General features: G+C 47.2%; 1 protein-coding gene across 1 annotated transcript in view; it reads left to right on the top strand.

Annotated features, from left to right (window-relative positions):
* The window catches only part of GABBR2 (gamma-aminobutyric acid type B receptor subunit 2), a 332,908-nt gene that overhangs the window by 152,979 nt on the left and 153,105 nt on the right, over positions 1-26,824 (top strand). Inside the window, exon 4 of the mRNA XM_054689021.1 lies at positions 16,327-16,428. Within this exon, the coding sequence (XP_054544996.1) occupies positions 16,327-16,428 (102 nt within the window). The remainder of the gene's footprint in view (positions 1-16,326; positions 16,429-26,824) is intronic.

Here is a 26,824-nt window from a genome sequence, read left to right as displayed (position 1 = left end):
GGCCCCACCAGCACTTTTCTCCCTTCTTCCAGCCTCAAGCCATGTTTGCTCCACTTCTTCTTTTTGGTTGTGTCACCTCTGATGTCACCTCTGATGCCATTTGTTGAACCTCAGCCATGGAAAACACTAAGCCTGTCCTAGCTCATTTTTACCTTTCTAGTAAGGTGAAGAGAAAGCATGGTTGTGTTCCTTTGATGGATGAGGAAAGTGCTCAGAGTGCCCTCACTTCACCGAGGTGGCCCAAACCGTGGGGATGCAGCCCACATTCCAGCCTGGAGCCCCCTGACTCCAGTTTGTATATTCCTGCCTCTCTACTGCCACCTTCTTAGAGAGGGAAGTAGAACTACATGCTCTCTGTTGTGAGTTTAAAGTAAGGGTCTGTAACTGAGGGGCCTTGGGTCAAATCTGTCTATGTTTTAGTGGATCAAGTTTTACTTGGAAACAACCACGGTCATTCATTTACACATTGTCTGGGGTGGCTTTCAAAATGTAAAGGCAGACTGACTAGTTGTGACAGAGACTACATGGTCTACAAAGCCTAAAATATTTTGTACCTGGCCCTTCTCAGAAAAAGTGCGCTGATGCCCAGTTTATACCATGGACTGTGGAGAAAAACAGACCTGAGGCTCAGTTCCATGCTCCCTGCTTCCTGGCTGTGTGACCACAGGCAGCTTATTCCACATCTCTGAATCTCATTTTACTTCCCTGTAAACTGACCAGAATGATGCCTTTTGGGCTGATAACAAAGGTCAAAAGGAGTGAGAGAGCGCGAGGGAGGAACTATGTCAGAAGGGCACTCAGTAAACATGACATATCATTGCTTCCTTCCTCGCCTATCACAGATGAGCAGCCTTCTCCATTTTTGCTCTGTGGCTTCCTTTCTGGTGTGTTCTGACATTTCTGCCTATGAATCCTTCATCTCTGATGCATAGATGCTTCTTGAGCCTCCTCAGAAATCTGGGCAGCAGACATAGTCTGCTACCTCGGGCTGTGAATAGGGTGTCCTTTTGGTCTCCTGCTCTCATTCTTTCATTTGGCCAGTGCTGAATGATTGTGATGGGGACTCAAACAGGGCCTCCAGACCCTCGAGGAGCTCATAGCCAGGGGCAGATGGATAGGTCCACATGCCATGACAATAACCCTAACCATGGTACCCCTGGTCCTGGTCCCATTTGGAAAATTCCCTTTGCACGCTGCAGCATGAGTACCTGTTCCCTGGAGCTTCTGGCTACTGCTCTTCGGAAGATACACTATAAAACTGCTTAGCTAGCACGGCTTCAAGCCCGACTCCCAAGCAGCCCGCCTGCTCAGCACTTTGAAGCAGTGTTCACCCCAGAACACAATTGACTCACCTGGCCCCCCAGCTCCCTCCCATAATACACACTCAGCACCTCTACAGGCAGGGCTGCCTCCACAGCCAGAGCAAGGGCAGATTGTCTTTCCTGACCTTGGAGGAACTGGACAGCTTAGCTCCCTGGGCAACCCCTACTTTCCCCCAGCCTCGTGCACTAGGGCAAAGGAGACTTTATTCTGGGTACCTCTACAAGGGATTCTCAGGGTGTGGGTAACCCGAGGAACTTCCCTGTTCCTCCAGAACGGGGCCAAGAAATCACGGGCCTGGGAGGAAGCTGCAGAGAGTGCAGGTGTTCAAAGGGGCAAGTGCAGTTCATTGGGAAATCCAGGAGGACTTCATGGAGGAAGGGCTGTTTGTGACAGGACTGAAACAGTGAGCAGGATTTGGACAGAGGAGAGCAGGGGGTCAAGAATGTAAAGCGATCTGTTCATTTGTGGTTGGTGGTAAAAATGAATTATAAAGGTACAAGATAAAGTGGGAGGAGAAAAGTAAAGCTATAAAATTGCTTAAATTTTGATGACTTCTGCCTAAAAGATTAATAACTGTTGTATCAGTCAATGTCCTGGCAAAAAACAGATGGTATACTCAGAATTGAAATAAAGGAAGTTTACTTTAGAGGATATACTTTGGGCAGGGCTAGGGAAACTAAGGTTAATGCAGCACCAGGGACTAGCAACAGTGGGAGAGCGGACCACCCATGTGCCCTGGAGAACAAAGGGAGGAAGCAGAATTTCTAGAGCTGGAAATAGTGGCTGCTTGACAGAGGGTATAACCAAGTGGAGAAATGTCATGAGTTCTTTCTCCATCCATCCTCTGACTCCTGCTGGGCCTCCCATTGGCCTCTGACTCCTGCTGGGCTTCCCACTGGCCTCTGACTCCTGCTGGGCCCTCCAAATGGCTTCTGACTCTTTCTGAGCACCCCACTGGCTTCTGACTCCTGCCGAGTCCTTCCTTTGGCCTAAGTTACCTAGAAGTCAGAGGATAAGGGAGCTCCAGAAATGTGGAGGATCAGGGAGCTCCATATAAGTCAACTTATAAAAGGTATACAGGAGGCAGATTTCAGGGTGCAGATGAGGATGCACTCAGAATAACCGACACAAGAAATTATGCCAGTCATGTTAGTTATTGGGATTGGGGCAGTTTTATCACCAGTTTTCTCAGACTTTCAATGCCATTTAGAAAGCACTCTGATAAGTTTAAAGTCTATGAGTATAAAGGTATAAAACTAGTCTGAGACTATGAGGATCCTAGCACAGAAGAACACCAAAGCAAGCAGCTAGGGTTCTCCATGAGCTCTCAGCACAGGGAAACTTGTCATCTGAGGACAGAGGAGAAAAGTGCTAGTTTGGGCTTAGCTCATGCAGCTGGGTGGGGCGTGAGCTGGACTAGGTCTCTGGAGGATCTCCCAGTCTCCAGGGAGGCTGATTGGGGAACATCCCCAGGAGGAAGTGAGGGTACAGGACTGGGCAGAGGGAGAAGTTGACACATGAATTTGCAATAGAGGCCAGAGCTGGGCTCATAGGGAGCTCTGATGCTGGGATAGCCCTTCAGAGAGGTCCTAAACGAAGGCAAGAAAGCTGATCAATCATTGGGTGAGGGCTGCCCTGGGGAGGGGGTGTCACCTTGGATGAGACTGTCCTGCGTAGGCAAGGGTCAATCCCAGGAGACACACAGCTGTGAGCTGTTGGTAGCCAACACTGCCAACAGCTAGGAGAATAAGTGCCTCTGTCCACTGGAAGGTTCTGGCACTGCCCCATAATATCCATTGCAGGGTCCTTGGGAATGAAGGAGTTTAGGCAAAAGGGTCTATTAGATGGGAGCATGCGAAAAGGGTGCCACTTGGCCAGTGGTCCCCAAATCTGGCTATGTAGCCAAGACCCCAGGGGGCTTTATACAAACAAATCCATGACCTCACTCACCCCCATGCCAGAGTCAGAATCTCTTGGTTGGAACCCAGGAATCTGTATTTCACAGAATTCCCGGGGGATACATTTCACAGGGGGAGCCACTGCTCTTAGACAGCGCTGAGCCCCAGGGTGGCCAATGTCAGGGAGATTTCCAGCCTGTGCAGTGATGGCCAAGTGGCTGCTTGGACCGGGCCCAGTGCTGGCCCCAGAACCACAGGGTCAGTGCCCTCCAGCCACTCCTGTTGTGTAGGGACTAGGTAAGGGGTCTTGGAAGGATGGCATCTGGCAGCTCTTTGGGGGCATGATTACTGTTCTGTGGCAGCTGTTAAAGGGCCCCATGGTACATCCAGAGGCAGAAACTGGATTGAATCCAGCTCTGCCCCTAAACAGCTCCATGATTTGGGCAAGTCCCCTCCACCCCTCAGGACATCAGCTTTCCCCACTGTCCAGTGAGGGCTGCTGGGTTGGGGTGTGGCAGTGCAGATGTTTGGTGTTTGGAGCTCAGACCCTCTCTCAGAGTTTTGGGGACTGGGCCTAAGGGTAGAAGCGCCAATTCTGCTGGCCAGACAGGGGCCTCCCTTTGCAGTGACCTGAGGAGCTGAAGTGCGTCTTGGACATCTGCCACCTCCTTGTACTTGTCACTTTCTGATCCTGAAGCCCCATCCTCCGAGGGTGCCCTCCTCGGCCCTCTCTATCTCCCACCATCCTGATTGCTTCCTTTGTGACCCATCGAGAGACCCTATCACAGCTGCAACCTGCCATACCATGCAGTCTGGAGAGAACTCAAATAAACGTGCCCTACTTTTCTTCTATGGGAACCCACTGTGAGGGTCAGACCAGTACTGCCCCCCAACTTCCTGCTGTCTTCCTCCACCCTTCCCTCTTAGATTCCAGAGCAGAGAAACATGAGTTTGAGTCTTGGTCCTCTGGCTCACCAGCTGTGAGGCAATGATCAAGTCACTGCACCTTCAGATTCCTCATCTGCTTCAGATAAGCCAATGGCATCTGCCTAATGAGATTGTTGAGAGGATGACAATGACTCCGAGTGAATCCTGCCTTGTCTGCCACAGCCTGCTTGCTCTGCGAGGGTATGGAGCCATGGGTGGCAGGAGGTGGTCAAGAAAGTGTGGAGAATGGGAAGGAAGAGACATAGGCTCCCAGACTGCTTTGCACCCAAGACCGCTTCCTATTCTCGCTCACACCCAAATTTGCAGTCCTGGAGGAAGAAAGGAGTCCATGCAAGCAAAGAAAGAGCTGCAGAGGCTCAGGCTGCCAGGCATCCAGGCAGTACAGCAGAGGAGGAACAAACCCACTTTGGAATACAGAATTGCAAAATAAAGGTGCAGGTAAAGAGGGTATAGGTTCCCCAGGCTCTCCAAGGACTATTTATTGCCACCCATGAACTGAGAGGTCACGTGCTTGGCTCCAACTGTGTATCCAGCCACACATCTGCCTAAAGCTGTCCTGTAGGCATAAGAATATGGCTACAGGCATAAGAATATGGACCACCTCCCTGCTCTCAGCGTCTGTCCCCTCAACTGTTTCTAGAATTTGAGTCCTTCCTCAGGGTTCCCAAGGTCACCTCTATCCTCCATCTGATGTCTGAGTCCTTTCCATGGCAACCCCCCCTCATCTTGCCCACCTGCAGTGACAGGCAGCTCACTCCCACCTGGAGAAGCCCTCCCATCCTTAGCTCACTCTTCTTAGAAGGTTCTGCCTCTGAATCTCCTTCCTGGTGGCTTCCTCCTCTGCCCCTGGCCTTCCAGGTGACAGCTCTTTGAGAAGCACAGGCAGGGTATTTCACAGGCCTAGATTTGTGGACCACATGGCTCCATCCCTTCCTGTCCAGTAGCAAGGATCTGGCTTAGAAAGCCCAAGAATGACTACATTCTACCTCCTTTAGCGCTTAGGTGTGATTTCACCAATAGCCCTCCTCTCTGTTGGTGTCAGAGGTGCTCTTTGCCTATAGCTGATTTCCTAGAGGGCTGTGTGTTCATCATGCCCCTGTTTTATGTAGTACCCAGATATTTCAGTAAACATCAGTTAGGTCCCGTGAGTCTGCTGCAATGAAAGCAACAGGCACTTTGTCAGGGAAGCCATGAGAGTCTCGTGACTAATTTCACTCCCCCATACGCTGGGCATATCCTGTCTTCCCTGACCACCAACACAGTGGTGGGCTCCTTGGGAAACAGAGGCAATGGGAAGACTGGGTGAGGAACTTAATGGGGGCTTGTACCTTGCCAAAGGCAGTCCCATGCTGGGCTCCAGGAGGTCCCAGATCATGAGTGTGTGGCCCCTCAGGACAGTCTCTGGCCAGCCAGGGAGAGTGACCATGAGCACAGGACTGGAGTTCAGAGGAGGGTCAGTGCTGGCACAGGAATGCGGGACGGCTCCATGTGCAGCCAGGTGTTTTACAGATATGCGGGATCTCAAGGTCAAAGCTTATTGTGTAAGTTTTCTATTCTGCTATAACAAATCACAAACCTAATGGCTTAAAATAGCACAAATTCATTATCTTTTGCTACCAGAGGTCAGAAATTTCAAATCGGTCAGCAGGCTAAGATCGGGGTGTTGGCAGTACTGGGTCTTTCTCAGGCTCCGGAGGAGAATGAGTTTCCTTGCCTTTCCAGCACCTAGAGGTCACCTGTGTTCCTTGGCTTATAGCCTCATCATCCATCTTCAAAACATCCAGCAGGGCAGCACCTTCAAACAAATCTTTCTTATTTCTGCCTCGGCCAGATTTGCACTCGCCTCCCTCCCTCTTTCCCTAATCAAGACCCCTGTGATTGCATGGGGCCTCCCAGGTGACCCAAGATGCCTTCCCACCTCACGACCCTTCATGCAATCCCATTTGCAAAGCCCCCTTTGCCATGTGAGGAAACCTATTCTGGAATGCAGATGTGGGCCTCTTTGGGGGTGGGGACGCTAGTCTGTCTGTCACACTTAAAATTCCCTGTGACAAGCTACATGGCGGGAGGGGGGATTTGAGAACCTGCATATCACCTTCATGGAGTTGGGGTGCTCTTGCCTAGGTGTTTCTACCCTGGCATGTGTGGTTCTGGGTTATGGGACCCCGAGGAGGGAGTGGGAGCTAAGGAGAGAAGACTGCGGCCCGCAGGTTCTCCCATCTTCCTTCAAAGGACTGGGGAGATGGGATGACAAGGGTGAGGGCTGCCAGGGAGGAGGAAGATGTCTCAGTGGGTCCTGAGTGTGGGGGCTAGTTCTACCAGACAGGCCCCATTCTCTGCCATCATGTGTGTGGGACAGGTAGGAGCTGTCACAAGTGATGGAGGTGAGTGATTGAGCAAGCTCAGGCCAGCGGTCCCCATGACCCTGCACAAGATGAGGGGGAGGCCAGGAACTGTCTCCAAGAAACCCTACCCTCAGGCCTCTGTGTCCCCCAGAGGTGCCAGTAGAGCACCATGGTGCTGTCCCCTGGGGGCAGACGCTGTGTCAGTGGCTGTGTCCAGGTCGTGGCGTGCTGCCCAGCCACTGGCCACTTGCCTCATCCCTGCAAGATCATCTCAAGACTCAGCTTAAGCTTTTTTAGGCTCAGACTTTCCCCCTTCTGTACCTAAGCCCGGAGGATACCATGCATCCTTAGAGTGTGTGTGCATTCTCTCACTCATCTCAGAGTTGTGACACCTACTGTTTCCAGACATGATGCTGAATCCAGGAAATCCAACCATGCCCATTGCTTGAGGGGCTGCTGTGTGAGTGAGAGTAGCTGTCACAGCTGTGGATTTACCAGTCAGTTCAAAACCAGTGAGCTGGACTCCTGAGTCCCCGTGGATCCCCATACCTGGTGACACTGACACTCCTGGTCCTCTGCTTGTTACCAGCAACTCCAGGGAAGGGAGAAAAGTCATAAATAAGTGGCTGACAAGTGGAGGGAAACTGGGGTTCCACTCAGGAGACCTTAGACTATGAGGTGAGCCCGTGGACAGGATTGGAAGCCTCAGAATGAGGGAGCCAGATCTGGGGAGGCCTCTCATATGTCCACTACCTGTGACTGCTGGGACAAATCACCACAAACTCAGTGACTTTGGAAGCAACAGAAATCCATTCTCTATGAATGGATATCAGGTCCACAGCCATGGACCTGACATCAAGGTGTCAGTAGAGCTACACCCCTCTGAAGGCACTGGGGGAGAATACTTTCTGGCCTCTTCCTCCATCGTGTGGCTACAGGTGTTCTTGGCTTATAGCCGCATCTCTCCAACCAACTTCTGCCTCTGTCTTCCCAGGGCCCTCTCCTTCATGTCTCTGTGACCCAGATCTCCCTCTGCCTTTACCTTATAAGGATACTTGCCATTGAATTTAGGAACTACCCAGGTAATCCACAATAACCTTGTCTCCAGACCCTTAAGTTAATTACATGCACAAAGACTCTTTTTTTTTAATTTAAATATTTTATTTTATATAATTCTTACATCTTTTTTCATCTTTGCACAATGTATGCATTTTCATTTTGGTTATATTCCCCATACAATTGTCCCCTCCCTTGTTTTGACCCTAGTCCTTCTTCTCCCCGCCCCCACCTCTGCAGTGTGTCTCTGGTCCATAGTTGCTTGTTGATTTTGATTTTTACTTTGTATTGATTAGTCTTTTTCCTGGTCTCTTATTTAGGTTTTCTAAATTCCTGCTATGAGTGAGGCCATCAAGTATTTTTCTTTTTCTTTCTGACTTATTTCGCTGAGCATGATCCCTTCCAGTGCCATCCATGTTGCTGCAAATTGCATGTGTTTATCTTTTTTGAATGCTGAGTAATATTCCATGGTGTATATGTACTACATCTTCTTGATCCAGTCATCTGTTTTTGGGCATTTGGGTTGTTTCCAAAGCTTAGCTATTGTAAACAGTGCTGCTATAAACATAGGGGTGCAGGTGCTCTTTGGAATTGATGTTTCTGTGTCCTTTGGGTAAATCCCTAGGAGTGGAATTGCTGGATCATATGGAAGCTCTATGTTTAGTAGGTCAAGAAATCTCCACACAGCTTTCCATAGTGGTTGGACCAGTTTGCACTCCCACCAGCAATGCTGGAGAGTTCCTTTTTCTCCACAACCTCGCCAACATTTGTTGTTGCTAGTTTTTTAATATGTGCCATTCTCACTGGTGTAAGATGGTATCTCATGGTAGTTTTGATTTGCATTTCCCTGATTACAAGTGATGCTGAACATTTTTTCATATGCCTGTTGGCCATTTGCATTTCTTCTTCAGAGAAGTTTCTTTTTAGCTCTTCTGCCCATTTTTTGACTGGATTATTTTCTTTATTTTTGTTGAGTCTCATCAGATCAGCTCTTTGTAGATTTTTGTGATCAGTCCTTTATTGTTAGTGTTGTGTGCAAAAATGTTCTCCCAGTCGGTGGGGTTTCTCTTTGTTTTTGTTATTGTCTCTTTTGCTGTGCAGTAGCTCTTTAATTTGATGTAGTCCCAGCTGTTTATCTTTGCCTTCACTATCACTGCTTTGGGTAATGTGTCTGTAAAGATGTCTCATGAAGACTCTTTTTCCATATAAGGTCACATTCACAAATTTGAATGGTTAGGACTTCACCTTATCTTGGAGGGCAGGGGCCTTACCATTCACTTCACTGGCTCTGCATTGTGAACATGCAGGTGTCACACACACATGCAGGCTTCGCATGGAGGAGGCAGCTACATAGCTACATCTGTACCCACAGGTATGCTCATGTGCAGGTACCACACCTGTGCAATAGATCGAATCCATTTTCACTTACGTACTTGCACTTTAAAACTTTCCACTTATATTCAATGTCGATTATGACTCTTAAGAGCTAACTTAAGATTTGTGGACATCTGAAAGATAGGCACTTGTCTTTGGATTTTTCAAAAGGAAAAATCCTTTGGCGCCATTCAATAAGTGCTCATCAGGTTTGGAAAGGGGAAAGCACAGCCACATGGATGCTACTTCATGAGGTTAGGTACATGATCTTTGGAAAACTTCAGCATTGCAGCTGGCTGCTTCAGCAACTATAAATATGAAAAAAGTGGGAGTAGTTGGGATTTTGAAACACTTGTTCTCCTGGAATGATAAGAATTGGTGGTGAAAAAGAATTCCCTCTCTAGCACATCCCAACCCCCTTCTATTTGCATACCTCTGGTGATAGGTAGCTCACTACCTACCAAGATAAGTTTCTCTTATTTAGAAAGTTCCTTTTGGTCTTGGGCCCAAGTCACTTTCCTGAATCATCTGCCTGTTGTTCCCCTCTCCAAAGCAGAGGTGTCCACAACCAGGTGCCCTCTCTTCCACATGACAATCCTTCAGGGCTTGGTGTGGACCATCACTTCCTGCCTTGGTCTACTCTTCTACAAGCTAATATTTTAATTATCCTAAATTAATGATGGTTCCTGGGGAGCTCCAGCCCCAGTAAAAGTGACCTGAATTATTTAAAGATTTGAGTGTTTCACATGCCTGTTTATCCTAATTAGCATCTTAACTACAGCAGTGCCCTCTGCCTCTAACAAGCCACATTTTCACGTTCCATATTTTAATGGATTTTACTTGAATGAACTGTTTAATCAAGTGAAGACACATTTCATGAATGAATAGAAGTAAATCTATAATTATACACTTTAGTCAGGTAAGAGGAGTGACATTTCGGCAAGATCCAGCGCTATATATAGCTGGTGCATTTGAATGACAAAGTAGGTTACCTCTACTTCCATAGGAGAGTCAGGAATTCACTTTGCTCTCAAATTCATTTTGTAACCTAATTGGAATTAGGTTTTCAAAGAGTTGTAAAGTGCATGTGGTGCAGATAAGTTCCTCCATCTTTACCTGGGTCTCTGCCTTCCTGGATGATTCCTAAGCTGGCGCAGAGAACTCATTAGGGAAATCTACTGGCGAACTACTAGCCACAGAAATCCCTGGGGTCTTAAGGTCTCTGACAGTCTCTGTGGGCTCCACTGTGAAGTTTACTGCTCTCCCAGAGGCTTCCCCACCTGGGACTTATGCTTGCTGTGTGGTCACTTTCTAGCTGTAATACTTTTCTCTTCTCTCTCTGTCTCTGTCTCTGTCTCTATCTCTCTTTCTCTCTCTGTCTCTCTCTTCCTCCTCCTTTGCTTCCTTTTCCCTTCTGGCTTGGTCAGGATCTTGTCATACTGCTGGAGGCCAGGATCAGAAAGATCTGGAGATTCAAAATGAGACGTAACTACTGGCTGTGGCAGGACTAGGCAGTGAAGGAGTCCCAGATGTGAAATTGATGGCGCAATGGAGCTGCACAAAGTGGGTGGGGGGGATAGGTTGCTTGGGGAGTTTCAGGCAGGCTGACAGCCCAGCACTGATCCTGGCAATTCTGTTGCTTTTAATGGGTTTACAACCTTAGCTGCACATTGGAATCTGCTGTGCAGGTCTGATGCCCAGAGATTCCAGTTGGTGCAGGTAGCAGCCAGGGCAGCAGTAGTTTGCAACACTGCCCTGTGATTCTGATGTGCAGCCCAGAGGACTGCGGGTGACTGCAGCCCCAGGCAACATCTTAACTCCAGCCTCATGAAAACCCTGAGCCGGCACCACCAGGACCACCCAGTTAAGTCGTTCCCACATTTCTTAACCCATGGAAACTGTGAGAATATATGCTTCCTGTTTTAAGTCACTACCTTTTGGAATAATTGGTTGGATGACTAGTATGGATTGGGTTACTTGTTACCCCCTCCCCACCATCTGATCCAGCCTCCAGACACTCTTACCTGGGTGATTGCTGCATTCTTACTGGCTTCCTAGTCCTCATATGCCCTAGCCCCCCAGAGGCCCACAGCAGCCAGGGGGAGAATTGTGCTTGGGGGAGAATTATCAGGCCCTCATGGTCTGTCCTGCCATCGATTCTTTCTCATTTCATCCCAGTAACCTTCCCATCACCCTGGCCCAGCCTCTGCTTAAGCCCAGCTGGCTCTTCTGCTAGGTTCCCGGCCGGCTCCCTCCCACCATGTGCTTGAACTCAGCCTGGAGTCCTTCTCCATGCCCTGCCTCCTGGCCTGGGTCTAACTTCTCCATTACAGTCTCTCCCAGGAGCTTGCCCCTGAACTTGAGTGCCCTTGGTAAGTGGCAGGATGGTCATCTGATTAATGTCTCTTGCCCCACTAGGTAGACACCCAGGACAGCAAATGGCTTTGCACATCATCACGGACCTATTATTTGGTCACACGGTGAGCAGAATGGAAGAGATGTCAATAACACTCATAAATGAGAGAAAGAGAATAACGAAGCACTAGGTTGCTGTTCAAAAAGGTGTTCAAGGCCTGAGGCCAGGCAGTGACTGGCATGAGATGGAGTTCCACTCTAGGAATGAAGCAGGGGCCCAGCTTGAGAGCTTGGGGTGTAAGAAGACCCCCTTATGAAACTCACGTGTGCTGAAGCCCTTGGGCTCCTTCCGCTGCCTTGCTAGCAGACAGAGTGTTCAGGGCTGAGCTAGGGGGCCTCTAGGGACAGGAAGCAAACTGGCCCTACCTGTGGGTAATAGAAAGTTGCAGGAAGCTGGCAGGACATGCAGATAGGGTCCTGGGACCCTAAAGCAGGACCTGTGAGTGGAGAGACAGACCGACCCCTGTGGTGATTCAGGATGAAGGCAAATAATATAATTATTTCATAAATCCATGACAGAGATTTTCAGAGAGAGGGTGTGGCCCAGCATCACCAGGAAGCCGATGTGTGTTTGGGGAAGAGGTGCAGGTTTCAGAGCAGGAAGGGACCTTGCACCTGGAGCGGTGCTATGCCATCCCAGGACTGGTGACAGCCTCCCTGATGAAACAGGTGGACCCATAATTGCTTAAAATGGGTCACTGGAATGTAATTATAGTCAGCCAGAAAATCCTTCCAAGAACTCAGTTCACCCGTATTTGTTACCCAGTTTCATTTACTTCCCACATTTTTCTCTGATCTCCTTTTCCTCCTCCAACTTGTCTGCCTCACCCCTGCATCTATAGGGTAGAGCTAGGTAAGGACTGGTTGTACTGTGCCCTCAGTTGGAGGAACCAGGCCGTTGTGAAGGTGTCATTGGAATGACAATCCCTGTCACCGATCCACCATGGCCCCGTGAGTCAGCTGGGAGGGAGATTGTGTGAAGACCCACAGGTCACAGCATTTTCTCCCTGCTCAGCCTGAGCAGACCTATCCCCACAGCTCTGGCTTTTCCCCCAAAAGCCACCAATGCTTCCTGGCTCTTGACTTCTTCAAGATAATGGACTTCCCTGGACTTTGAAGTCAGAGTTCAAATCCTTGGATTTAGATCTTTCATTCCCAAGGCCTCATTGGTATCACCCTTGTGACCTTTGTAGTCCCCAAACCACGTCCTCAACCTCCCAGAAGGGTCCTTAGTCCCTGTCCTGGCCTCACCTCTTTCCCCTGAACCTGAGCACTTTTGTCACTGTCCCCATAAAGGCAACGGGAATTGAGCCCCTTGCTCCAGGTGTGGTCTGAGATGGACAGACCAGAGGGCAACTGCCGCCTCCTTCATTTTAGATGTGATGCCTTTTAAAATGTGGTTCCTAGTCCTACTCATCCTTTTGGCAATTGTCTTAGTTAACGTGTGGTGGTCAACTAATAGAGGAGGAAAATATCACCATTAAAAACATTTTTCACACCATTATCAATGGTTTGCTTGAAACTTATCCTGCTACCTTTAGTACATTGATCAATTACATTGTTGCTTTTCCATGTTTTGGTTATTTTAAAATACCATTTATTATCAATTTGCTTTTCCTAAAAAAAGTCCATTAGAATAAATACTCGAGCTGAGCGCAGACTTCTTGGTGCTAAAATTATGGGACGTGAGTGGCTGATCACACCAACCATCTGTTCTGACCTATTCTTGCTCCTAGGGACGGAACATCTGACAGGGTCCAGAAGAGGCAGCCTGGGACCATGTGGAGCGCGGTTCTGGGAGTCAGATGCCAGTTTCTCATTTGTGAAATTAGGGGTGGAATGAGGGGACCTCTAGGGTGTTTGGCTTCATTTGTTTTGAATCTGAGGCATTTTATCTGCTGTGATTACGTACAGCTTTCATGAACACTCTTAGACATAGAAGGGTACCTCAAGCCACTGACCTCCTTGATGCGTTGATGCCTTGCCTTAGGCCTAGAAATACTCACTCCCACTTTTAAGCAGTTTTTAATGCAGAACTACAGCATGTAAAGAGCCGCTCCCCATTTTTAGTGTTCTTGCTGGACCCTGAAACACCCATGTGGGTGACCGGCAGTATCGCCCCCATCGACAGTGGAAAGACTGAGACTCGACAGAGCTCGAATCATTTCCCTCAGATTGGGTGGCGGGCAAGTGGGGAGTCGAGACCTGACTGTGCCCAGAAGCACGTGCACCGGCTGCGTTGATTCAGGAGGTGGGAGTGTGCGTGTGTTTTACAGTTGTTGCTCCGCACACCCTGATGGGGGCCTGCTTGCACCCAAAAAGGATTTGAGGCAGCAGAAGTAAATTGTAATGGCAAAGTCAACTCTTTCCCAATCTTCCATCAAAATAGACATAAAAATTAAAGTGGGCTAGGGTCACCTGATGGCGGCATTTCATTCTTCTTATAAAATATTTATCTCAGTGTTTCAAGCCTTCAGAAGTGCACAGAACAACAAATGCTCATGACTTACTGCCTAGAATTAATAAAGTTCACATTTTGCTCTATTTGCCTCATATTTCTTTTCTTTTTTTTCTTTTTTAATTTTTTTTAAGATTTATTTTGTTTACACAAGAACCAGGGTACAGGCCAGATGTGCGGGAGGGTGAGAGGACTCACCAGAGGCAGAGCGGGGAGCAGAACAGGCAGACGGACCAAAAGCACTGCTGAGGGGAGTAGAGGGTGAGCCAGGAAAGGTTTGCCATGCCATGTGGGTAGCTCCCTGGACGGCCAGGGATGGCACCCCCACTGCAGAGGCTGCAGACAGCCTCACAGTGCTGCGCTCAACCCCCTGCACCACCAGGGAGGCCCCTCATATTTCTTCTAAAGAATGAAAATGCAGCCGTTCCCATTGAAATCCCCTTTTCTCCAGTAGTGGTGGCTTCCCAGGCTTCCCATCCTGTGACATTTAAGGCCAAGTTATTTAAATTTAAATTTAATTTAAATTATTTAAATTTGGCCCTAAATGAAATATTGATATATTCATTGGAAGCCCACCACTTGTTGAGATAAGTGGCAAAATATACAAAACATAAAATTGACCATTTCAACCATTTTAAAGTAGCATTACAAACACTCATATTGTTTTGCAACTAGCACCACTTTTTCATCACCCCAAACTGAAACTTTCCACCTGTTAGACATAATTTCCCAGTCTATCTCCCCCAGCACCTGCTAGCTCCCATTCTACTTGCTGTCTCTATGAATTTGATTATTCTAGGAACCCCATATAAGTGGAAACATATGATATTTGTCCTTTGGTATTTGGCTTATTTCAGATGATATGAATTCAGAGTTCGCCCATATTGTAAGATGTGTTATAATTTCAATTATAAAGGCTGAGTAATATTCCATGATATGAATATATCACAGTTTGTTTATTCATCCATAGGTGGAAACATTTTGGGTTACTTATATCTTTTGGCTAATGTGAATAAGGCTTCTATGAACATGGATGTACAAATATGTCTTTGAGACCCTGCTTTAAGTTTTTTGGGATATGTACCCAGAAATATTGCTGGGTCATGTGGTAATTCTGTGTTCAGTAAAAAAGCGTTCCAATTTCTTGACATCCTTGCTGACACTTATTGTATTCTGGCTTTTTTTCTTTTTTTTTTTTTATTAATAGTCTTCCTAGTGTATATGAACAAGAAATGCTTTTTAGATCATCTTCTCTAAAAGAAGAAGAAACTGAAATCCTGAGAAGGGGAGGGTCACACATAGAGGCCAATGTCACTGGAATTTAGTGACAGCAGGACCTGAAATATGCAAACCCCAACCCCCTCCTTCTTCTTTCTACTAAAACCATCCAGTTTCCATTCATTCATGTCAGGAGTGCACAGCCATGACATGGGCCAGATCCAACTTCAGATTTATTTGGTCCTTACTTTGCTAAAACAAATAAATAAATAAAAACACAGTCATGTATCATTTAATGATGGGAATGCAGTCTGAGATATGTGTCAGTAGGGGATTTTGTCCTTGTGTGAATGTCATAGTGCGTATTTATACAAACCTAGATGGTAGCGCCTACTACATGTCTAGAGTATCTAGGGACTACCACCATATATTTAGTCTGTCATTGACCAAAATGTCATTATGAGGCAAATACCAAGGCTGTAGTACCAACATTTTAAAATGTAGAGAATCTTATATTTTAAACACATAGGTTTCTGATTTCCCTCTCCAAGATCAGTTCTGGTGATTCTGAATGAATGTGTGGGCATGGCATGATGAGAGCTGAGTAGCAGCTGCCATCTGGAATGGCACATGTGGTTCCCAGTTTGCCACAGTCCCTACCACTCCCTAATAGCAACCACGAGACTGCTTCACCGGTGGCTGGTCCCAGTAAACACTGGAGTTTGTAGTCTTATGCTTTCCAAGCACAAAGATATTAATCATTCCACGCATCAGTAGACATGTAGTTATGTTTAACACTGTAGGCCGCTTCCATGTCCCACTTATTCTTTCCTCTGTTCTGCATTGTCTATCTGAATGTTTGACTATTTCCTTGCCCTAGACCTAAAGTAATATTGCAAATAAATAACACAAAATATAAACAAAGATGTATTTGAATAGTCTGATTTGGAGACAATATGATATGGCAGAGAGACACCAGCTCAAAAGTCTAGAGATTTAGATGCTTGTCCGGATGCTTCCAGGAAATTCCTGAACAACTTTAACAAGCCCTTTCCATGCCTGGCCTCCTTGTGCTCATGCATCATCTTAGGGTGGGACCAGAGCCTCCACAAATTCTCCTGGGCACTCTCATTCATAATGAAGAAAACTCCATGCCTGCAAGAAAACTCTTATGCATGTTGGTGGAGAAAAATCCCTTCCCATTTGAGCTGCTCACCCAGAATGCCCTTGCTCAACTGGCCCTTCCTATCGCTGCCTGCACACCTACCCTCTGCTTTCTCTTTGCTCTCAGGTGAGGAATGACCTGACTGGGGTCCTGTATGGTGAAGACATCGAGATTTCAGATACCGAGAGCTTCTCCAATGATCCCTGCACCAGTGTCAAAAAACTTAAGGTAGGTGCAGCTGGCCACGGCCTGGAGGACAGGCAGGTCACCATGCACATGTGGTTCCCTAATCCTCAGACTATGAAAGAATCTTGAGAACAGGCTGTTTCATTTCCTCCTTGGCATCAGGGGCATGGCAGGAAAGGTCTAAGGGGCTGGATTTTCTTGGCTTTCCTCTTGCCTGTGGTCTAGCACTGGCCTAAGGTCCCATTGTCTGGTGCACAGCCAGGGAGAGCTTACTCAGTTTTGTATCTGTCAACCCAGCCTGAGCAGCAGGCCAGGCATGAATTATTACCTTCTCAATTGTGGAGCGGCTCAAGGAGAGGAACTATCTTGCCAAAAACCACAGCAAAGAAGCTCTGTTTGGGGACCTAAAGCCCAGCTCCTGACCCCTCCACTGACACGCATTCCAGAAACAGAATGGGCCAAATTTGTCGGGGAGTGAACCATCTCTAACTGCCACTGGTAGTTCCCGCTGCCAACAGTCAAACATCTTGTTTGTGCCAGACCCTGCCCTGGATCAAGGGTGCCATCAGCCTGTCCTCTGTCCTCAGGTGGCTCACTGCTGGTAAGGGAGGCAAATACCTCCCAGGAGAAACAAAAACAAAGGGAATAGGGAACAAAGGGAGGGAGTGACCTATCCCCCCCCAGGGAGAGGGCTCAGACAAGCCTCCAAAGAGGGCAGCTTTTGCCCCTGGCTATAGAGGAGGAGAGGGATGGGGGCTTCAGCCCTACAGGGGTGGAGGGCAAAGGTCAGAGGGCAGGACAGCTGTGCTTGCCTGGTGCCTGAGAGCTGCAGGAATTCCACTGAGGCTGTAGTGTCGGGATAAGGGCAAGATACTGGGGTTGGAAATAGAGTTTGGTATCAGTTTCCATAAGCCGTCAATGCTGAACTCAAGAAGGCTGCTCAGGCTTTGTAAGCAGACACAGACATAGTTATCACTGTCAACTCCCGCTTTTGTGCTCTTGCATTTCCCTGCCACATTGAAAGTCATTGGCAGGGAGACTCCAGATGCTAACTGCTGACATGTCCCTGCTATCTTGGGTGGGTCCCAGGTTTCACCAGTGGGACCAGATGGCAGTTTGGCGCTCTTGTCTTCCAAAACCCTCAGTTCACAGATGGGGAGACTGAAGGTTAGAGATGGGGAGCAAAGGAAGCAGAGCACCCATTGTTTGTGACTTGCTTAGGAGCAGACAATAAATCTGCTTCATCTCTGGGAGCCCGTGGGATGGGGAAACTGTAGTCGGGAGAGCCTGCCAGCAACCCAGGTGACGAGACTGGATCTGCCCGAGCTCCCTCCTTGCAGGCTTGTGGGACCTACAAGTCTCTGAGGGGTGGGGTGCCCACGCTCCAGAGAGCATCTGGGCAGAGGGGAGGGGCTGGAGGGAGAGGCCTAGTGCTGCGCTGACATTCTCCTGCCACATGCAGCGTCTCCCTAGGGTGGGCACTTGAAATAGCTTCCTGTGCCTCAGAGGCCCAACAGAGTTCTGTAGGCTTTAAACTTTAAAGAGCCTTTGTGCGTGGAGCAGAAGCACAAGTTGAAAGTACACAAGAAATTAGGGATGGAACTGGGCACTCTGCTCATCCACCAACTGGCCAGCAGAGGCAGGAGTGATAATTATGATGAAAATAGCAGCAGCCTTTCCTGGTCACTGACCAAGGGCCAGGCCCCATGCAGAGCCCTTGAGCTTCACTTACTCGCTCAGTCCTCCCCAGAGCCTGGGGCAGAGGGCATTTTTGTCTCCCTATTTCATAGATGGGGAGCTTGAGGCTCACAGAGGTTAAAGAACTTACCCGAGTCACCCAGAAAAAAGCAATGGGTTGGAATTCAACCTTGATCAGCTTGGATCAGGGCAGGGATTTCCAGGCAACACACAGGTCCAGCTTCTCCACTACACGGAACAGCAGTGGTTCTGAGGTGGGATTCTCAGACAACACGTAACGTGCCAGGGAGAGAGCAGGGCAAATAGGGCAGCATGCTCAGCCTATGGGCAAAGGATTCCTTTTGTGTGGCATGCTCTTCCCCAGACTCCTCCCTTTCCAGCCTCTCCTCTTTGCTCAGCTGTCCTCCCTGATAGCTTTATTTAAATCTCAGTCCCAGCCCTTTCTTGGGTATCTGCCCCAATTACTGTTGGGGTCAGCTTTCTGTCTATGTGGATACATTCCAAACTTTACATGCATTTTTTTGAGTCTTGGCCAAAATTTTGAAGATGCCATGAATATCATTTTGAATGTGTGTAAATATTTGAAAGAGAAAAATAAATAAATAAATCTAAATCCCTGTCCTCGAACATCCCCCTTTCTGCCTGTTTTCTCCAGTTCATTGATAGACAGCTGTATTCATTTCCTGGGGTTGTCATAAGAAAGTGACACCAACTAGGTGGCTAAAAATGACAGAAATTTATTCTCTCGTATTTGGGAGGCCAGAAGTGCAAGATCAAGGTGCTGGCGAAGTCATGCTCTCTTGAAGGCTCTGGGGCTCCTCTGAGCTCAGATGTCAACAGTCCATGGTGCTCCTGACTTGATTCTAATCTCTGCCTCAAATGGCATCCCCCACCCCCGCCTTTCTCTTCACTTTATCTTCTTATTAGGACAGTAGTCATGTAGGATTAAAAGCATCTCTGGCGCCACATGACTTCATCTTAACTAATTACTGTCTGTAGCAACTCTTTCAAATAAGGTCACATTCTGAGGTACAAGGGGCTTAGTATTTCAACATATCTTTGGGGAACACAATTCAGCGCATAACAGCATCCGACCTGCTATTAATTTTACCAAATTGTGTTATCATCTGTCTCCTCCCACTAGAATGGAAACCCTAGGAGACAGCCGTTTCTGACAGTCTCAGCCAAACCTAAATTGCTCAATAAAGTTGTTGAGAGTGTACAAATGAAACACTGAGTCTGAATAAACAAATCCAACACAGACCACGAGGATAAAATACTCAGGGACAGAGAAAAGTAACTCTTGGGAAGCTCAGAGAAAAAACGTATCTCTGCTTCCCTGTGGAGGAGAAAAAGAAGGAGATAAAGAGGACAAGAAAGAAAATAATACAACAAATAGCAGGATCAAAGCTGCACTGCAAGGAGTAGAGAGCAAAGTTAATGCCCAGGAAAGGAAAGTCAATAATAAAGAGGACAAGCTTGAGAGGCTTTCCCAGAATTCAGAGGAAATAGTCAAAGAGATCAATCTACTGAGAGAAAATAGCAGTTATGGATATTGAAGAAGAGAAAGCCTAGAAGAAAAGCAGATGAATGAGACAAGCAAAATAGCTTGTGGCAATCAGCATACCTAGCTGGTTCTAATATCTTTCTTCATTAAAGGGAACCAGAGCTCCTTGGAGAAATGGCTGATTCTGGGGCGGAGACAGGAAATACACAAGATGACCCTGGAATGTCTTGTAGCAGCAGGAAGTCATGAGGTGCTCAACACATCCACACGCCCTGATGGATTCTGTCAAAGGAGCTCAGCTGCCAACGCAAAGAGCTCCCAGTGGCCAAAGCTGGGACAATTCAGCAATAAAATAATAGTGCTGGGTTATAACCCAACGTATAAAGCAAATATCCATTCACACCCATTCTTACATGAATGATTTGATAAATACGTGGTCGTGATGGGGGGGGGGGCGGGAATCCATCTACCAGGCTGTGGAATTCCAGATTATTTATCTAGGTATTTTATGCACGAGGAGGTGGAGCTTAAATGCCCACTTGTTAAGTGACTTCCTTCCAAAGACTATATACAAAGATGGGGGAAGAGAGTGACTTGACAGAAGAGAAGTCCAGCAAACCCTACCTTGGCCAAATGATCAAGGTCAACATCACCAGTGATGGGTTGTGTTGATGGAATGTAATCCCTGATATGTTGTGATGAGCTGGGCACTTGACTTCTGTGGTCTTCCTCCCCAAAACCCAAAACCCTAATCTAACCAATCTAACCCCAATCTAACTTCAGGAAAATTCTTGTTACAGTCCGGTCTACAAAATACCTGCCAATACTACTCAAAATTGTCTAGATCTTCAAGAATAAGGAATATCTGAGGCAAAAGGAGACACCACAGTTAAATACAATGTGGTTTCCTAGACAAGGTCCAGGAGTACAAAAAGGATATTAGAGGAGAAAAAACTAAGGAAATCTGAATTAAGTACGGGCTTTAGCTAATAATAATATACCAATATTGGCACATTCATTGTAACAATGGTGCTACTTAAGGTAAAATAATAAGTAGAAGGGGAAAATAATAATAAAAGGGGAAACTGGGTGAGGGGCATAGGGGAACTCCATATCCTATCTTTGTAATTTTCTGTAAATTTAAAGCTACTTTCAAGAAAGTTTATTTTAAAAAAAAATAGGAGACAAACTTTAGTGGACCCAAGGGAGACCTACTAGATTGAACCATACAGAATTGCCGATATTCAACCATTTTTGAACTACAAAATCAATAATTTCCTAAGTGTAGACTTTATGTGCAGACAAACCAGACTTTCTACATTCTAGCAGAACTGGCAAAAAGAGAGTCAGCCCTAGACACATTTTTGGCAAAAGTTTTGAAGTAGAAGCATACAGGGGAAAATCTACAAGTATCTAGGTCAGAAAAAAAAATCAAATTTCCCACAAAGGTGCAAAAACCAGGCCACCCGACTTCTCCACAGCATTCTATCTCAGAGACAATGGCACAACTGGGAGACATTCTCAAGTATGTGAGGCTCACAGGATGTACTAGCTGCACTTCTTGAAGTTCATTCTGGAAGCCCTAGATCAACCAACCAAGGACCATGCTGACTGTGTAGCAGAGGTCATGATAAAGACAGCTAAGCAGGGACCAGAGAAACCATGGAAGAGCCAAGTCTAAATAGTTGTTATAAAAGTGTGTACAGATGCAAACACTCATTTTGAAAGCAAATATGCATATACATATAATGCAAACATAGATACTGTAATAATAATAATTGAGGTATGAAAATACAAATTCCATGAACAGAACTAGAGAGGATGTGAGTGAGTTTTAAAAAAAAAGAAGTGCCAAATTCAGGGACTCCAAAGGGACCTTCTTGCTCATGCATTTCCTAATGAGAGAATATTAGCTAAAGAAATCTATGAATCACTTAATGGTAAATATACTTATTGCAAACATAACTGAAGCTTTTGAAACAAAGAAGATAAAAGCCAAGAAAATCTAGTCCACATATTGAAAACTAGAAAGCATAAAGTTTAATTGCCAACCAAATATATTCATTCTGACCATCAATTCAAATAGGTCAAACTATGAAAAGGTAAAGACTTCCAGATTGTGTTTTCAAGAACTAACTATAACTATTGATATTTACAACAAAGTGACACAGAAAATTTCAAGGTAAAAGGCTGGGCAAAGGTCTAACAAGCAAGTCAACCGAAGCAGAAATTCCAGTGTTCATATTTGAGCAAAGAGAATTCCAGGTGCTAGTGTTAAACAGGGTTAAGGAGAGTTGTTTTCTATAGAGACGGGTACAATTCACTGTGAGAATAACACATGCATGGACCATTACTGCTCTAAATTATATTTCACTGAAATATATAAAGAAAAGCCTGGTAAAAACACAGAGGGAATTGACAAACACAATAGTATCGGGAGCCATTCTCTCTCTCTCTCTCTCTCTCTCTCTCTCTCTCTCTCTCTCTCCCCCCCTCCTCAACCCCTCCCCCTCCTCCCTCTCTTTCACAGATCAGCCAGCCAAAAATAAACAAGAACATAGAAAAACTGAATAATGAAATTAATAGGTGGTTTGGCAGATCAGATGTGTATCCAAGTTCGTATCAAGAAAATCAGGAAAGAAAGCCATCTCTGTGTGATGGCCTTTTAAGCTCATTCAGCTCCAGGCTCTTTCCTAACAGGGACCTTTAAGTGAACTCTTACCAGGCTGGGCTGGGAGACCCCCCTGAGCATAGGCCCTGTGATGGGGCAGCGCCAGGCTGCAGATGTGCCTTTTTGTTCACTTCAGCTGCTGCATCTGCCTTCCTTGGGCTGGGACAGCCCATTCCTTTTTAGAGTCTTTCACAGGGGAAAACTTCTTGCCTTTTCCAGCTTCCAGAGGCTGCCTGCATGCCTTGGCCCCCAGCCCCTTCCTTCCTCAAGGTTGTCATGGGACAGTTGTCTTTTTCTCATGGCATCTCTCACCCTGACTCTTATGCCTCCCTCTCCCACTTTTACAGACTCTTGTGGTGACATAGGTCCCTTCTGGATAATCCAGGAAAACCTCCCTGTTTTATAAATCAGCTAATTAGCGACCTTAGTCCCATCTACAATGTTAATCGGTCCCGTGTCTTGTCACATGTTCCACGTGCCACTCACAGGTCCCAGGGATTAGTATGTGGGCATCTGCTGCTTTGGGGAGGTGCAGGCTCTTATTCTGTTATCACCCCCAGGAGCACCGCAAAGATAGGCCCTGAGGTGGACTGTTCCCTTTGCTCCACGGGTGAGTCTTGGTGAGAGTATCCTCCCACCTCACAGACCAGGAGCCCCTCCAGACGGCCTGAAACTGAGGTCCACACTAGTCTCTTAGGGGCACACAAAGCTACAGAAAAAAACATGGTGTGTGTTCCCAGGGAAACAGTTTACTGGGAGACATGGGAAGAAAAGCATTATTTTTATCTTAAGATAAACACAGGTACATTATTAGAATGCTAAATATATGTGAATTTTCGAGATAAAATAATAAACCTCAAAGATAGGCCCTGCTTTGCCCTGGGTTGCCACTGGCTGCTGGCTCAAGTGTACCTGTCTCCTGCTTCTTTGCCTGTGGGGACATTTTTGGTAAGGGGGAAAAATGTCTATGAAACACTAATTTTAGCAAAATAAGAGAGCACTCTTTCTGGGTATGGAATCAGTGTCGGAGCCAGGAGGGATTTTGGGAAACATGTAGGTGATCCCTCCCTGCCTTACCCAAAAGTCCCCTAGCCAGAGAGAGGGGCAGGGGCGGGCCTGGGCTTGCAGCCCCTTTGCTAGTGCCGCTGTGGGTCAGGCCCTCCTGGCCTGCATCCCGGCCAGCCTCTGGGGCTCGCCACAGCACATGTCTTTATACAGCATCTTACCAGGTTTCCTCTGTTTTTTCACCAGCCCAGTGGGGGAGGCAGGGTGTGGCTGTAGAACTGGGCCCCTGAGAAACTAGGAAGCAATAGAATGGGGGTGGAGACAGATGCATAGGTAGCAGGAGATGCTGTATAACTCAGAGGTCGGTGTCATGGCTGACCTTGCAGGACTCCACACTCCTGCCACAACAAAGGCAGAGTGGGTGGCCCTTAATCTCCCTAGCTTTCTGCTTCCCTGCTCGTTTAAATGCAGAACTGCTATTTTAATGTCTCAGAATTACATGTACCACCTAAGTTCTTTCACTTTAAAATCTGCATGACTGCAGGTTATAGCTGCAGGCTGGACAGCTCGGCTCAGCCCGGGTGGGGTTGGCTCCTTCAGCTTGGGTGGCAGAAACATGGGGTGGATGATCGAGCCTCAGGCTCTGGGAGCCACACCAACCTGGGGTCTGGGCCAGTGCCACCACTTCCCACCTTTGTCACCTGGGGTCTTAGGTTGAGCTCCCTAGAAACAGAGCCTGACGTTCTTGTGAAAGCGATTTATTGAGAGTGGGCTCGGGAGGAAGGGAAGCAGGGTAATACAAAGAGGGGAGCTAGACCGGAGTGTGTCTTGGCTGGAGATCAGTTTAACCTGGCCCCACACAGGGTCTCTGGGGCACAGACTAACCCAGATTTGGTTTCACCTTCCAGAGGAACCCAGAGTTTTCTACTTGGGTCACTGCAAGTGTCCTTTGCTACTGTAGGCTGAGGGGACAGCCTAGCCACAGCGCTTAGCACCAGGACTGGGAAGAACATGGGAATTATCATTTCTATTGAGTTGCTTAGGATCCTCTGCAAATTGTGGGTCATACATTAGTTCCTAGAATTGGGTCATCCTTCTTAAGTGTCGTGTGTGTGTGTGTGTGTGTGTGTGTGTGTGTGTGTGTGTGTGTGTGTTGGTTGAGTGTGTGTGTGTGGGGGGGTGAGGGGTGGGGAGTTGCGCCCTTTAAAGGCCTCAGAGACAAAGGGCTCCAGACAGCAGATGAGAGGAGCCCAGGAAAGAGGAAAGAAATCTTCTCAGGGTTGGGGTGTTGTAGGGCTCCTCTCCAGAGAGTTTAGTGGGTATCCTGCCTCACACATCCTGTGTGTGCTGTGTGGAGTCAGCTGGTCAGAGCTGGTCAGCTGGTCGGCTGAGCTCTCCTTCCTTGCTCCTGCCCCTCCCCATGGCTGTTTGCTGCCATCTTTGTCCCCTCCCGGCTGTGGCCCTTGAGGATGGAGCCGAACTCTCCACTGTGGTCTGCTGCCTTAGACCTAGCCATTCACTAAGTCAGCATATATTCTCCTGCCCTCAGGGCATCTTCTGTCTGTCCAGGTGGCCCCTGTGAGCCACAAGTCTTTGAAAGATTATGGAGTATGTGGGACCCTGCCCTCTACCACCTCCTGTGTTCTCTGTAACATCAAATCTCCCTTCTATCTCTCTCATCCTGAGGGACATTTGTGACTCCTGCCCCTCAACCCCAGTCCTCCTTAAACTGTCCCCAAGTCCTTTTAACCACAGACCCCTGCCAGTGGGTGGGGGCTCAGTCAGAAGCAGGGGCCACTGACAACACAAAATTTCTCTTCCAAGTCTGTGGACATTCAGGGAAAATACAAATTATGGAATATTGAAAATGGTAATTCTAGAACTTTCATGAGAGCATGGACATGTTTAAAAAAGTACTCTTACGGCCTCCCTGGTGACACAAAGGGTTAAGTCACAGCACTGCAGCACAAGTTTGATCTCTGACCAGGGAGGTGACCCACATGGCACAGCAGATCTCTCCTGCCTTGCCCACTGCTCCCCACAGCACTGTACCTCACTAGATCTGCCTGTTCTGCTCTCTGTCTCTGGTGAATCCTCTCAACACCCACCCCCTTACACACCTCTGGCCTGCACCCCAGCTATTGTATGCATAAATAAATAAATCGTTTTAAAGAATACTCTTAAGATTCCTCAAATGATAAACTTCCCCCTGCCCCCAGCCCTGATTCTTCCAATAAACTCCTGCTCTAGAAAGAAACAGGTGATTCTGCACTGTCCCTAACAACTCCTCAAGCCCAGATTCACATACATCCCATTTTAAGATGGACCTCAAACTACTTGCACTGCTTTCAAAGCCCCCACTAAGAACCCCAGTCTAGTGGCATCCCCCTCTGCCTTCTCCCCTATCCTGGCATTCCAAACTCCACTCCAGCCCAGACAGCAACACTGGATGCTGGCTCGCTCCTCTTCTCCCTGCACTTTGCAGCTTCTTGCCCCCTCTTATTCACATCTAAATCAGAGTGGTTGTGAATATATCCTGCATCAGCTAGCTCTGGATGGGATCTTTCTCCAGGGCCTTCTGATGATGGGGGCACCAAGGTGAGAGTGTGGGTTCTGGGGTGCTATGCAGTTTTGGGGAAAGAATCTTGTCTTTCTGGGAAGGGTTAACAAGATCAGTGATCCTTTAGACCCATTCAGTCTTAACAGTCTGAGTGCACAGAACCAAGTGGTCCATGCAACTTGGTTGTCATGGAAACAGATATTATATGGTCTGCGAGTGGCAGAACTGGTTATTTGTCTGTCAGCAGGGGATGAGGCGGTCATCCATTAAGATGTGGGTCTCTGGTCCATTCAAGAAATGAACGTGGTGAATTCAATCATTGTGTGGACCCCAGGCTAACAGGACATTAGTACAATGATAATAGTTGCAACCAGCTAGTGAATGACCAATGAGGCCAGGTATTGTGCTTAGTGCTTCACACAGCAGCATTCATTTAGCCATGCATCCAACACTTACACTTACTTATTGATACATATGTTGTGCCCTGTGCTGGAAGCTGGGGATCTAGAGATCAATCAAGGTACCCTCAGTCTAGTGGGGAAAACATGGAGTCAGTGGATTTGTGCCATGATCAAAAGAAGCACAAAAGGCTCTGGACCCAGATGAGCAAATGGCCCCCAAGCCTGATGGGTCAGTGTTGATTTCTCAGAGTAGGAGGTGTCTAAAGTAATGCATAAAGAATGAGTAACGGTTATGCAGGAAATATGAGTGGCATAGGAGGAAAAGGCATTTTGGATGGATGAGCTTGCAGAAAGAAAGGGGATAGAGTGAGGAAGAAAAGAGAGGGAAGGACAGAGAGGTTGAGGGAGGGCAGACTTGTTTTAGAGAATTTCAGGTAATCTAACAGCTATGGAAAAATGAAAAGAAATGTGATTTGAGAAGCAAGTTAAAGTCAGTTGGGCTGATTTTAGTGTGGGCAGGAGTGGCCAGGAGGGACAGGGCACCTCATGGAGACCAGTGGATGGGTTTTGTTATCATGAATTGTACAACCTTCCAG

This window comes from Talpa occidentalis, unplaced genomic scaffold (assembly GCF_014898055.3).
Source record: "Talpa occidentalis isolate TD23 unplaced genomic scaffold, MPIMG_talOcc4v2.1 talOcc4.7, whole genome shotgun sequence".
NCBI classification, from domain to species: domain Eukaryota; kingdom Metazoa; phylum Chordata; class Mammalia; order Eulipotyphla; family Talpidae; genus Talpa; species Talpa occidentalis.
This window is presented reverse-complemented; position numbering and strand designations above follow the sequence as displayed.